Genomic DNA, 15,110 nt, shown 5'->3' on the forward strand with positions numbered 1-15,110 from the left:
TTGGGGGGGAGCAGAGAGGAAGTAGGCTTCCTAGCTCAGAGCTGACGGATATCCTGAGGAAGCTGCCAGCACTTACCACCTAATAAGCAGTCAATAAAAACTTTGAATCCAAAAATGTCTGTGGGATGATCCAAAACAATAACTGCTTGTATTTACAGTTTTATACTTCCCAAAGCAGTGCCATATCCACAACTTCATCTAAGCACAACAATACTGCAAATATTATCTCTATTTTTCAGATGGGAAAGTAAGATGCAAAAATGTTAAATGACTTGCCTGAAGTTACACATAAAGTTAGCAGTGGTAATTCAGTGTTCTTCCCTTTGCATGAGATGCAGGGGGTGGAGACTATGCTACCTGTTCGAAGAAGTCTTCGAAGCATTTCAGTAGGCCTAGTCCTACACTGAGAAGTCACATCTCCATTTCATAGAGGGAATGTTGGTAGAGAAAGACTCTTATATTCAACATTTGTTCTTCATATTCTTTTCTCTCAATCTACCCAAACCTCTCCCTCTCCTTGCTTCTCCCTATAGGCCTTATATTTCCCTGAAAATACTGAGGCCATCCTTCTAAAGCTCACTTTTTTTCCTTAACTCTATATTTCAGATCACTTCTACATCAATTCTCGCTCTCTTCCCCTTTGCTCCAAGTTTGGAGGAAAAAGGGACCCTTTTCTTTGGAAATACCCTTGCTCCTATCTGAGCTGATAAGCTCACAAATAGACAACTTCAATCATCCACTTTCTCATTCATTTTCAGTCTCTCCTTATCCGCTGGCTCCTTCCTTGATGCTTATACACATGCTCCAATGTCCTTCATCCTTTAAAAAAATAATCACTTCTTCTTACCATCTCTTTAAGCTACTGTCCTAAAAACCTTTCCTTCCTTAGACAAAGCAGGAAGTTGAAAGAAGGCAGCAGCAGTGGTGCTGGAGCAGAAGATGCCTGACAGGATCATTCTACAGAACGGACCTTCTAGAAAAAACAGATTGCCCTCTTTACCTTCATTCTCTTTACCTTCCACAAACTTCTTAACTCTTTGCAATCTGTATTCCTACACCTTACAACTGAAACTGCTCCTTCCAAGGTTAAAAATGATGCCTTAATAGCCAAATCCAATGACCTCTTTTCAGTTCTCTTTCTGAAGTATCTGATACTGCAGACTGCCTCCTTCCCCTGGATACTCTCCTCTTTCTGGGTTTTTATGATACTGCTAGTGACCTCATAAGATAGCATGGGTTCAACTATCATCTCTATGCAAGTGACTGCCAGATCTATCTATCTATTGATCAATCGATCGATCGATCGATCTGTCTGTCTATCTTGCCACAGTCTCTCCCAAATTTTAGTCCCACATCATCAAATGCCTGATGGGCATTTTCAATTGATCTTTCGTAATCACTGCAACATGTCCAAAACTAATCTCATTTCTTGCCTTCCCTCCCACCACCATGCTTTACCTCTTTCTAATTTCCTCATATCCTTAAGAAGCTTCAATGATTCTTTCCTCCCTCTAGGACAAAATGCCAAACGTCCTCCGTTTAAAGTCACTCAATCTGGCATCAACCTATTTTCCCAGGCTCATTTCACCTTACTTTCACTCAGGCCTGCTCCTGGATGCTACACATTCTACTCCTCATCATGGGTGTTAAGGAGCAAGTGGGAGGCCTGGGACAAAGAATGGAAGTCAGAAAGAGAAGTGTTGGATTTAATTGACAGGGAAACTCTCAAGGGTGGGCCAGCAACTTCTCTGCAAACTATATTCTTAAAAGGGCACTGTGAGGTTAAGTGATTTGTTTGGGTCATTCAGTCAGTCACCGCCAGAGGTATGACTTAAACCATGGGTTTCTTGGCTCCAAGGCCAGCTCTCGACCCTTTATGCCACAATATCACAAGCCAGAAATTTAAAATTTGGACACAAGTGATCAGACGAAGATGAGTTCTCTTTGCAGCTACAAATATGTGACTCAGGGGGTAATCAGTACAAAGAGAGGAGCCTGAAATCAAATGGCAGGAAGCAAAAGGAAGATAATATTTCTGGCTGAAATCCAAATGAAAATTTCCAAATCTGTCACTATGAAAATAGTTTCATTTCCTGCAGCTTGGTCAACAGCTTCAATACTGGCTAGACCAGCCACAGTTAATAGAGCCTACTGGGGGGATAACAGTTGTTAAGCTCACATCCTACTTTTCTACTCCGAGCTACGGGCCTCCAGCAATAGGCTGCTCCTACCGACAAGGACGAAGGGGTCCCTGTGCCTCATTCCATCCTACCCATTTGTACCCTAATCTTCCGCCTTCCAAGTAAGCTTCTCCCTCAAAGAACTCAGGGGTGAGGGTCATAGATTCAAAATCTCTAGAAGGACTTTTAAAAGTAATTTCACATCATTGGCCTCCTAGCAAGGCCCTACTTAAAAGAGATGAAAATCATTCTTGTTTTGTATAGATTTGCAAAGGGACTTACATACTTTCCTTTGGTCTTTGGCTCCAGCAGCTACCAACCCTGACTGTGAGGACATTCTTCCCTTTGCTGCCTGACGTTCTTCAAAGAGAGCTTTCTGAGATGACAGAGATTTGGCTGCTCCCTGGGGAAAGCTGATTCATAAAGTTAGAATAACAATCCTAGCTGTGCAGAGTTTTCCCTCATCCAGAGGGCAGCAAAGCTGCAGCAGGGATGATGACTGCTCTACCAGGAGAGGCAGAGAAAAGTATGAGATTTTGGCCTTAAAAAGGCTTTGCTTGCCCTGAGGAACTAGGTCTGAAACTCTACCTACCCTCAGTTAACCTGCCTCTTTAACCTTTAGTGCAAAAAACATGGTCAAAGCACCCGAGGGCATGAAATGCGGAAAGAGATACAGTAAAATTCAGATTTGGGAAGTCATCTAGATTCCCCTCAAACTTAGGACAAAAGCTCACTCAAAACATCTCAAGCAAGCTGTCTGCCCTGAACATTTCCTGGAACTGCCACAATGCTTTTTAGGAATATATTCTGGTGTCTGCCTCTTCATAACAATTTTTCTAATGTTTAAATCTCACCTCTAACATAATTTAAACCTGGCCTCTTGTTCTGCCTCAGGTAAGAAAAAAGAAGTTTGCCTATAAAACTAGATACACTCAAAAACTTACTTAAAATCATCGACTCTTTAAGAGGTGTAACATGACATGAAAGGTTGTCTTAATCAAATAAGGAAGCCCCACTAAAATGTCTCCTGAAGGCAGTCATCTGGGCTCTATCTGAATACCTCCAGACACAGGGAACTTACTATTCTCCTCTGGAGGTAGGCCATACAATTTTTGGACATCACTCCAAGTTCTTCCTTACAGCAAGCAGAAAACTGTCTTGTTCTACCTGCAGTTCTACTTCTGTCATTCAGGGGAAAGTACAGCAAATTGTACCCTTCCGACAAAAGATACCAAACATGTAGGGCTGGGCCTAGCCCCAGAATCCACTTCTTTGTCCACCTCTCCTTTGGAGTCCCTCGCTTCCTTCAAGGATCAGATCAAGGGCCACCTCCTGGCTCTCAGATCCTCCAAGTGACCGGTGCTCTCTCCCTCCTCAGATCACTTCCTATTTTACTTATGAGAAGAGGGAAGTTCCCTGAGGATGAGTCATCCCATTTGTTCTGGTATCCACACAGCAGAGTACAATGCTTTGGCACATAGGAACACATAGTAAAGACACTTGGTAAAAAATTTTTTTTCAGCTAACATGTACTTATTTTTTCTCCCTCCTTTGCTAAACTGAATTGTAATCCATAAAGTGTGATAAATATGTGGGCTATTATAATTTTTCAGATATCTGAAGACAGAGATCATGTACTTCAGCCTCCAACTCACCCAGGTCACCCTCCTATCTGCCTGTCTCTGCTGCTCTGACTCTCTGTATCTGGACCACCATCTTCCATGTGGATCTGGGCACAACACCCTGACCCTCCAGAGTCCATGTCCCCAGTCCCTGGGGGAGTGATCTACTCACCTCTGGAGTTCTAACCCAGATGACTACTGAAAAATGGGAGCGAACCCTTTCAGTCAATAGTATCTCATGGCTGGCTTTGGATATCAGCCCACATTTTATCTTCATATCCCAGTCAGGCATGCAGAACTGACCCATCACCACATATGTACCATCTGGTCACTCCTACCCCCTCCCCCACTTTCTAATTCTTGCTCTGGGAACAGTAATTAAATCAACAGTACCATTACTTCATCATATAAATAAACTCATCATCTCTGTGACTCCCCAAGAACAAAACTCCCTTCCCTGGCCACTGCTCCTCCATATATGTTGTCTTCCCCTAGTAGGATGTGAGCTCCTTGAATATGAGGATTGTCTTTTTTTTTTTTTTAAATATGTCTGTATCCCCAGCACTTAGTCCAATGGCTAGAATATTTTGTTGTTGTTGAGTTGTTTCAGTCATGTCAGACTCTCTGTAACCCCATTTGGGGTTTTCTCACAAAATATGCTGGAGTGGTTTGCCATTTCCTTCTCCAGTTCATTTTACAGATGAGGAAACTGAGGCAAACAGGGTTAAGTGACTTGCCCAAGGTCACATAACTAGGACATTTCTGAAGTCAAATTTGAACTCAGGTCTTCCCAATTCTAAGCTGGTTGCTCTATCTACTTTACCACCTGGCTGCCCTGGCTAGGATACATTAAGTGCCTAATAAATGCTTTTTCATTCACCCTCAGACATTACTAGCTGTATGATCCCAGAGAAGTCACTTAACTCTGCCTCAGTTCCTTATCTGTAAAATGAGCTGCTGGAGAAGGAAATGGCAAACCACTCCAGCACCTCTGCCCCAAATGGAGTAAGGAAGAGTGAGACAGGACTGAACTCAAAAACAACAAAAAGAATTTAATGGGTAGGGGAAAGACAGACTTGTGTTTTAGAAAAATCACTGCGGTAGCTGTGTGGAGGCAGGAGGAAAAACTGGAGGCTATCACAATAATCCATATGAGAAGTGATGAGGCCTGAATTGGCACAATGGCTGTGTGAAGGCAGAAAAGCGGAGAGATGCAGAAGATGCTATGAAAGTTGAAATGACAAGATTTGGTGACTGACTGCATTTTAGACATGAAGATGAGTGAGGAATTGAAGATGGCACCTTGAGAACCTGGGTGCTTAGAAGGATGGTGGTGGCCTCCACAAAAACAAGGAAGCATGGAAGAAAAATTTAAAGATAATGTATTAAGAGCTGCAAGTCTATTGCCACATAACCATGTCTGCTTATTCTCTACAATTCATTTTTCCACCCCAAATAAAAAGTGAGAAGGTGGAGCTAAAGTCCACTGCTCTCAGAGGAGTCATGAGCAAGGCCATCTGGGAGGTGGGGGACAGGTAGGCAGTGGGGGGAGGGATTTTCTTAATGGCACCTGAACAGCTGCTGTTGTGGTCAGACTGCCACTGTCCTGAGGGGCAAACCACAGGTTCATAGGTGGGGAGACAGAGAATTTGTATAGTGGAGGGCGGGGCTGAATGAAGAAGTCCTGGAAGAGAGAATAATGGTGCGGTGGTGGTGGAGACAAACCACACAATTAGCTGTCCTGGAGAGGTAAGAATGTAACCCATCTTCCTGGCTTGTGATTAGTTGATCAGGAACCTCTTACAGTTAGGCCACAGTCCCACAAGGGACACTAGCGACTGACCTGAGGGTTCAGAGATGGGATACCCCTGTCACCATCTCTTCCAGAGTCAGTCACCTTCCCTCAGCAGGTTTCAGGTTACTTACATGTAAAATAGGTCTTGAAACATGAGTCACCCCTGGGCTCATGGGGGTGTGAGGATGAATGTGAAGCTTCCTGTTAGGATTCTGGGGGTGAACAAGGCTGGAGAATTCAGTTTCCCAGAAGTCTCAAGGGAGCCACCTTCTTGGATTAGCCTGTGTGTGTCGTGTGTGGGCCAGATACTGGCAGGGCGTTCTTCCCCACCTTACTAGGGAATCTTTCGTGCAGGCTCTAACAGCCTCTTGAACACAAGGAAGTTGTTATTTTTCAGCACATCTAGAGCGCTCAGTAACTGCAAAGGACTTTAGCCCTCTGATTATTGATAATTTTTCACAATCCTCCTGTGTGTTATCAGCTGCATTTTGCAAATGGAAAAAAGGTGAGGCACAAGGAGAAAAATTTATGAGAACACTGACCACTGGAACACAGAGCCCTAGAGCTTGATGAATTAAACGGTGAGCAAGAATACAAACTATCAATCTCCTCAATTTAAATGGAACTCAAATATTCTTCATAAATCTGATGAAGATTTTCCAAGTTCTCATAACAGTATTTCAAAAACTGGATGAATCTATATGGCCCCCAAATTTTAAGATTGTTAATGGGATTTAGAGTGAGAGAAATTATTTTCTATTATATTAATAAACAATTATTAAATTAGGATTAAGGCTTTTCCTCATTCAGGGACTAGCCCCTGTAGGCCAGTCAGTCTGAAGGACATTGCAGATAGAGAAGACTGTCCAAATCCCCTGGGTACATACTCTGTGATTTTGTGTGGGACCCCACCCAACTAGGAGACTTTACATCTGTTTAGAGTATAAACTGAATCCAGACCAGGTGAATTCTTGCCCTTAGGAAATAAACTCAGGTCACTGTACCTCTCCATCATCAGAGGTAACCCAGTTTATAAAGGAAAAAACCAGAGTGGTCTGGGTAGAATGGATTCCTTTGTCCAGACTGCTGGAGGCAGCTGAGTCTCTGGGTCTAGCTATGTTCTTAGCAGGAAGAGCTGAAGACTTTGGTTCACCCCCTCATTAACTGCTCACCAATCAGGATTGATTTTCACCTGTCAGAGGCACTTCCTTTTCCAAAGCATTCAGTGACCCCTATGGCTTTGTCTTTGGTTACTGAAACCACTGACCATCAATTTATTGATTACCAGCTAGCCTAATTAATAAATTAATTATTAATCACCCAGAAACTCTTTCGGGTTTTTCATGTGTCTTAAGAGACAGACAAGACTTCAGATATCATCTAGTTCAAACCCCTACAATTTAGATACTAGGAAACAGAAGCCCCAAAAAGTAAATGTCAGCTCTCATCATTGATGTCATCAATATTATCATTATTAATCTACTCTCCATTCCAGTCAAACAGGCCTACTAGGTACTCCCTAATTTACAGAGCAGTTTGCTTCTTCCCTCCATTCCTTTTGAAGAAGTGGTTCCTCATATCTGGAATGTACTCCTTCCTCTCCTCTTGCCTCTTAAAAAATTTCTAGCTTCCTCAAAGCACAGATTGGGTGCCACCACTCAGATAAAGCTTAATATATATATTTTTTATTATCTGGGACATTTTATTGACATTCATGTAGCACAAGATCACAAACAGGAATCCCTTCATTCCTTACCCCCAACAAGGACTGCTATCATGGGCACATGATACTGAGATTTTTTCCCCATTTGATCTTCAGAAGCTACAGGATTCTGGAGAGCAGTCCTTTAGCCATGGGTGCATAGTAAAGTTATAGCTAACTCTTCTGCCTCTGGCTTTCTGAATGACCTTGGGTGAGTCACTTCCTTTCTCTGGTCCTTAGTTTCCTCATCTGGGGCAAAGATATCCATAGGCCAAATGCAGTCACACCATCTCAGAGCAGAGTACAAGTTCTTAAGAACCTAATCCCTCTTCAAGCTTTGCACAATCTCCTCTTGTGAAAGTAATCTGTATTTACTCATACGTATATCATCTCCTGCAGAAAATAAGTTCCTTGACAGGAGAAGAGAGACTGTTTCATTTTTGTCTTTTTATGTTCAGTGTTTAACACAACTTGAATACAACAGGCATCTAATAAATGTTTACCGGATTGAATAAGTAATCCACTTGGGGCCTCTGAGGTGATTAGCACTTATATCTCCTACCACATGCTGCTTCTCTCATTCCTCCCTCCCCTTTCCTTGTTTCTCCTCCTCCCCTCTTTTCTCTCAGAATCTTTGTGTCTCCTGCTTCTCTGTCTCCTTCTGCTCATTCTCTTTTTCGCTGCTTAGGACATCCTCATCACACTGATCCCCATGGATCTTATTTAGCCTCACTTGAGGCTCTCAAAGTTTAAAGGGCTACTGCACCCTGGGCTAACACCCTGCCGTATTCTGGAAGTGCAATGTCATGCCCAGAATTATTCCAATAATCCAACATGATTCCAATAAGACTGAGCAAACAGCAAAAGGTGAGACAGAAGAAGTGTAGAAATCCTTGGGCACCTGCTCACCACCAACTAGCCATTACAAACCATTCCCAATACTCCTTGTTCCACTGCTTGAGGTAAATATCTCCTCTCTACTACACAGCAGAATAACTGAAGGGCTTTATTACTGCCCTTCCAATTCCCAAAGCAAGGACACATGCCACAGGGGCAGCTGCCTGGGAGCAGAGGAAAAGGTGCCTTGCAAAAGTCAGACCGATAATGGTAGGTTCCTCTTTCAATAAGTTCTCTGGAGAGTAAGAGAAATCATTCCATAGATAGGCCCTTTATGTGCCCAGCACTTCATGCCTGGCATCATGGCTGAGTGAAGAACCTCAGAGTCCAGGTGACCTTGCCCCACTTGGGTCATTAATATTCGGTAGCTTGATGAGTTCCAGCTTCCCCACATTCTCAAGCAAAGCCTACCATCCACTTTCTTCTGAGATAGAATCTCAGATGTGGTATTCCAAAGAAACACAATTTCAAAGTTGGAAGGGACTCAGCAGGCAATCTAGTTCAAACTGTGTCTGAACATGAATCCTCTGTACAACGTACATGGGAAGTGGCCATCTGATCTTTGTTTGAACACCTCTAATGAGGGGGAACCCACAACCTCCCGAAGCAGCCTGTTCCATTTTACAGCAGGTTTAATTGTTGGGAAAGTTTACCTCACATCAAGCCTAAATTTGCCTCTTAGTAACTCCCAACTAATGCTCCTAATTCTGCCTTCCGGGGCCAACCAGAACACATTTAATACCTTTTCTACATCACAGCCCTTCCTTCTGACACCTGAAGATAGCCATCCCATACCTAGCTAAGTCTTCTCTTTTCCAGGTAAATCATTCTCAACTGCTCCAATGGATTCTCATATGGCAAGATCTCAAGGCCACTTACCAGCATGTTCTTTCTCTTCTGAACATTCTCCAGGGTGTCAATATCCTTTTCTCAAATGGGATACATAGAACTTGGCACAACACACCAGATATAGTCTGACCAGAGAGGTATATAGCAGAACTATCACCTCCCTAGTGATTACTCCTTCTCAACGCACCCTAAAATTGTACTCCCTTTTTCTGGATGTTTTATTACACTGCTGACTTATATCAAACTTACAGTTAACTAACCCAGATTTTTCTAGATGGGCTATTTTCTAGCCAAGTTTTCCCATCTTGTACTTGTGAAATTGCATTTTTTGAACCTAAGTGTAAGACTTTATATTTACTGCTATTAATTTAAAATAGCTGACCTTTACACAGTGCTTTAAGCATGTTATATATTTCATTTGACCTTCACAACAACCCCTGTGAGAAGAGCTATTATTATTATTTCCATTTTATAGAAGAGGTAACTGAGGCTGACCTGCTCAAGGTCAGGGACTTGCCCAGGTCACGCTGCTCTGTGTCTGAGGCAAGATCTGAAGCCTGGTCCTCCTGAGTCCTCCAAGACCAACACCTGGCCCACCCTCATACTGCTTTTGTTCCAATGTTCTAGTCCATAAAGATCTCTTGGATTCTGACTCCACCATCCAAGAGGTGATAGCTTTCCATCCTAGCTTTGTATTATTCTACAAATGTTATAAGCATGCCAAACATCCCTTCACTCAAATCAGTGATAAGCATTTTCAACAGCAGGGGCCAACCATGAATCCAGGGCACCTCACTAGAGACCCCCTTTCAAAATGACACTGCACCATTATGATTACTCTTTGGGTCCAGTTATTCAGTCAATTCTAAATCTACCCTAATGGTACTATCATCTAACCCATATCCCTCCAGCTTTTTCCCAGAGACCTTGTCAAATTCTTGGCTAAAGTACAACACAGTAACCTTGCTTAAAAAAGAAAAGCTAAAGGAGATGTTTGGCATGTGGTCTGTTGTTGAAGTTACAGTGACTTACGCATCACCATCTACTTTTCCATAAGTTCACTAATCATCCCCTTAATAAAATATACTAGAATTTGTTCAGGAACTGAAGTCAGCCCCAATAACCTATGGTTTGCAGCTAGATTTCTTCCTCTTTTTTTTTTTTTTTAAACTGGGCTATCATTTGCCTTCCTTCAGTCCTGTAGTACTTCCCTCTCATGATCTATTCAAGATAGAGTTATTAACCACATCCTCCAGTTTTTTTATCCCCTGGGATGTAGCTCCTTTGGGCCTTAATCTATACTTATTTTGACATCAATTTCCTATTAGCCATCTTTGTTTTAACCTTTCCAGCCTGAAGAGCACTGTCTTTGGCATAGAATACATAAGGAAATTAAGAGCTGAACAAGTCGGTCTTTTTTTCTGTTATCACAGTCTCACGTCGTTGAACCACAGTCTCTTTCTTTGATATTTCTCTCTTCTCCAATACAGCTTTAAAACAAAACAAAAACACACCTACCTTTTGTCAAAGCTGAGCCACGAATGCCCAAGATGCCCAAGAGCCAAGTTAGCTTGGTCTTGAGTCAGGAGAGTGAAGCTGCCCACGCCCACAGGTCTCATATGTCAAGTTATCTCCCCAGACTCCCTTCTTAGCACAATAAACAAAGTCACAGGCAGACTGAGAGGATTTCAATTGCTTTCCTGCCAGGCTTCCTAAGTGGTTTCTACCTTGGCCAAAGCCCTTTGGTCATACCAGGTGCCCATGCCCTCCCCTTCGGGCTTTTCCTGACACTGCACCCTGATTCCTCAAAGCTCTTTTTCTTGGCAATGATTTTGACTTACCAACAGGGTGGCAATATCACTAATCTGCAAGTAAATCATTAAGTATCATCAGAAAAAAACAAATATAAAACACAACAAAAAAGCCTTTTGATGTCTGAGGATGGTGAGGAAAAAATAACCAGGCTTAGGGGCTCACTCTGACTCCAACAGCTGTTGGTGTTCAATCTTACAGCTCCTTCTCAAACAAGCCCTACCTGATGTAATTGCTGCAATGATCAGTTTGTAAGGGAATGACGTTTAGGTTGCAGATAAGCAAAACTGCACCTGCCAAACACTGAAAGAAACCAATCAGGAGCAGGGCAGGTCTCGTCACCAGAGGTTCCTGTCAAACCCAACTTCCCAGTGACTCTGGCAGTCAGGTCACTTCTTCTCCAGGGAGAGGCCTTGGGGACTTACAGTGGACTTCACCAAGAGAGTGGACCAGCCATTACACACTGAGTTTTGGCTGACATGCTAAGGGCCTAAGGGGATAGCTGGTTTAAGGCCAGTGGAAATTAAGCAGTCAGATTCATGAAAAATCATTCACAGGACTTCATGACAAACATACTCTGCATCTCCTTTCTACTCCCCTTTGGTTTGGTTTCCATGGAAATGTGAGTAAGGGTGTGGGGAGCGATTCTGAGCATGTGCATTACTGACAGATGCTACTGCTCTCTTAGGTTCATCCCTGTAAGAGGAGGTGGCAGCGGTGATCAGGAGGGGGAGAGCTGAACCCAAGGCAGACTGTGCACTCAAATAACTCTGCTGCAGCTGCATGACTTGAAAATGAAGGATTGGTGGGGCTTGGCAACTGTTACAAGGGCTGACTTTTAGGGAAATGTAAAGACCTCTACCCCAAAAGATTGGCTGAGGGTTGGCTGGCTGAAATGATCTGGAGGCCACCCCATCCTAAATTTCCTTTGATCTCACGATTCTCTTTCTGATTCCATGTGACTGGAGATTGGGGAGATTAAGGGACTAAATCAGCTTTCCCCCACCATCCCCAGGGGTGAGGGAAGATATTACATGCCTGATGTGCGTTGTGGGCACCTGAAGGGAAAAGCCCCAGAGAAACTCAAAGCTTACTTTTCATACATGGAAATCAACACTAGACATTCAGTACAGAAAAAAAGTCAACATGCTGCCTCTATCTATTATGAATAACATGAGGGTTTCTCCTTCACCCTCCTTGACATGTAGAATTGCTCTGCTTTTTGGAAAGTGGCACCGGACCTAGCCCAGTACCTCAGGCATTTCTCTGAGCCAAAGGAAGAAAAGATGGGCACCTTCTGAAGCTAGAATGTGGTGAAATGACAGGGCAAAGTCCCATCCTGTAGCATCAAGTGCTAGAACCCAGGAAGACAAAGAGAGAAGAATAAGGAAGGTGAGGAAGAGACAGAAGTAGTAAGGATGGAAGAAGTGAGGGAAGGATAAAGGGTGGAAGAAGTGAGAAAAAGAGAAGATCAGAGGAAGAAAGAGGAAGCAGGAAGGACAAAGGATGGAAAAGCTTAAGTCCAAAGAGGAAACAAGCAGGGTAATGTCTGATGCGAAGCTGAAAGACTGGGGGGGAAAGGGTCTCGAGAAGGTCAGACTGAACTATGGTCTGTATCTAAGGGAGAAGGGACAGCTGAGGGATTCTCATGGAGCGAGGGGTCTAAAGCACCCTCCCCTGCCTAGCCCACAGCCCACTGGCTTCCCTCTCTCCCCCCATACTTGCCTCCTGGCAGAAGGTAACGATGTTTTCCCACAGAGCCTTGGCCTCGCCTTCGTCGGTCTGTCTCCGCTTTTCCACGTGCATGCTCTCCCTGCGCGTCAGGGGCTTGGCTCCCTTGCGCTGGGCCAAGCAGCCCTGCGGAGTGTGGCAGGCTGCACAGTGCTTGGCCTTCACCTCGTTGAGTAGGGTACAGGCTGGGCAGGCCCATTCAGGGAGTGGAGGGGGCTGTGAGGCAAAGAGACGGGCAGCCTTACGAGCGGAGGGGGCCCGGCTACAGCAGCAGTCCCCAAGCTTGTCAGCACTGCAGTCTGGGCAGCGAGTAGCTGGCTCCCCTGCGCAGGCCCCGCTGCCATGCTCCTGGAATCCGTGCAGCTTGGAGGAGCCACACACTTTGCACTTCTGAGCCATGGTGGGGTTCTTAAGGGTGCATCTGGCACATGACCAGGTGGTGAAGTCAGGGCTGGAGGGGCTAGCAGGGGTGAACCGGACGGTGTCACCAGTCAGGTCAATGACATCACTGCTCTGAAGGGCACCACAGTTCTCACACCTAGAGGTGCCTGATGGATTATGCTGGGAGCAGGAGCTGCACCTCCATAGAGGTGAGCTGGCTTCTGCCTCCTCCTCTAGGACACTCAGCCTCTTGGTAGATAGGATTTCTTGGAAACGGGTGGTGGTGGGTGCTCGGACCTGACCCTGGGGAGATCCCTTGGGGCCAGGGGTAGCTGTGGGCTGGGAAGCCTCAGGCACCGGTGGCTGTAGCTGGGGAGGTACTTCCCGGCGGCTTCTAGGGACTGGGTTGTTTTGCAGGGTAGGGGAAAAGGGACTGAATGAGGGCATTTTGGGGAGCTCTTGCTCTGTAGCAGCTGGATCTTGGTTAGCTGAGGTGGAGTCAGCCTCAGGGAGATCCGTGGGCAGGCTGGGTTGTGGAGTGGAAGGGGCAACATGGAAGCCAGCAGGAGTGATGACCTCAGGGACCACCAGGGCCTCTGGGGGGATCTTGGGCAGTGAGAGTTTTCGTGGACCTCCGCAGGCAGAGCAGGAGTTGGCGACAGGAGTGTTGTGGAGGGTGCATCGTTGGCACGCCCACCCGTTCTGTGGCTCTACTTCTTCAGGGCTTTTTCCTCCTGACTCCCTGGTCTCCACCTTTAGCACTGCTTCCTCTTTGCAGCTCCCCTTCGGCTCCACTAAGATTGTGGGGGGTTTGGGGAGTACCCCATTGATGACAGGTAGTGGGGACGTCCCTGGCAATGGATCTGGAGTAAAGCCGCATACTTCACAGTTCTCTTTACCCAGAAAATTTCTGAAGGTACAGCGGGCACAGGGCCATTTCTGCTCTTCCACGCTAAGCCTCAGGATATGGTTAAGGTCAGGCTTCTGTCGGGGGGCCTCACAGATGGAACACTGGCGTTGGCCGGCAGGGTTCAAGAAAGTGCACCGGGTACAGGACCATTCCCGGACTGCGGCCATAGAACCAGGCGAATGAGTGTGGCTGCAAAAGAAGGGACAGGTGTCATTTCCAGTGCATAAGTGCCTGGTGTGAATGTGAACAACTTAGGTCCCCGGCCTATTGTTGCCTTCCAATCACAGATTCTGAGGGTATAGGAATCCAGATGTGTCCAAGATGTCCTAGGGCTGTCTCCAACTCAATTCATGCTGTAGGAGTGGGAAAGTTGAGGAGACCTGATTCACTTCAAGAGGAAGAAAGGGGCCAATGAGATGAAGAGACTATAGCCTTGGGTGAAGTTTGCCCTTGTGCTGCATGGTACCAGAGGGAAACTCTAAGATCAACAAGCAGAAGGTTTTTTGGGGGGAGGATGGTCAGGGGAGAGGCAGGTCAATCTAAGGAAAAACTGCCTAACCACTAAACTATCCAAAAGCAGAACACGCTGCTTCGATGAGATTGTGATTTCCCTGGTCACTGGAGGTCTTTAAGAATCAATTAATTTGCAAGCATTTAGTAAGTGCTTACTCAATATCAGAATTGTTGAAAAGATGAATGATCATTTTCTAGGTACAAGGGGAGGCGAGGGAGATTACTGAGAGACTTCTAAGGTCCCTTCCAACTTTGTGATTAAATCGTCTGACTATTAAGAATCAATCCAACTGCTCACTTTCCCCACCTCAGACACTTACTAGAAGTTTGAACATGAACAAGTCACAACCTCTCTGTGCCTCAGTTGAACTTGAAGGCCTCTATGGTCCCTTCCAGTTATAAATCTATGATTCTCCCACTCTTGGGAGAATCTTGTTCTAAAGTGACCAGGGGCTGAAGAGAGTTTCCACACTCTCCTCTGAGGCCCACCAGCCTCCCCAAAGTTGCAGCCATTTGCTTCTTCCCTCAGTGTCCTCACTCACCTTACCCCTCAAGACAGTCTATGATGCCCTCACTGTGGATCCTAGGAGGTTTTTCTAGAGGTGACAGAGAAGCAAAAGGAAGGTCCTACAACTGACTCACAGATCAAAGTAGGCTGAAGCAATGAGGAGAAGGTGAATTTATGTAGGGAGAGGCAAAGAAAGGGAGAGATATGAAA

At 45.0% G+C, this 15,110-nt stretch overlaps 1 protein-coding gene across 4 annotated transcripts in view; it reads right to left on the reverse strand.

The window, feature by feature from the left end:
- Positions 1-15,110, reverse strand: part of CAPN15 (calpain 15) — a 90,991-nt gene that overhangs the window by 14,483 nt on the left and 61,398 nt on the right. For all 4 annotated transcript variants that reach the window (XM_072601674.1, XM_072601665.1, XM_072601656.1 and 1 more), the window contains one exon: positions 12,583-14,068. In XM_072601674.1, the coding sequence (XP_072457775.1) occupies positions 12,583-14,046 (1,464 nt within the window). In that variant the 5' untranslated portion in view covers positions 14,047-14,068. The remainder of the gene's footprint in view (positions 1-12,582; positions 14,069-15,110) is intronic.

The sequence above is a fragment of the Notamacropus eugenii genome, chromosome 1, assembly GCF_028372415.1.
Source record: "Notamacropus eugenii isolate mMacEug1 chromosome 1, mMacEug1.pri_v2, whole genome shotgun sequence".
Classification (NCBI taxonomy): Eukaryota; Metazoa; Chordata; class Mammalia; order Diprotodontia; family Macropodidae; genus Notamacropus; species Notamacropus eugenii.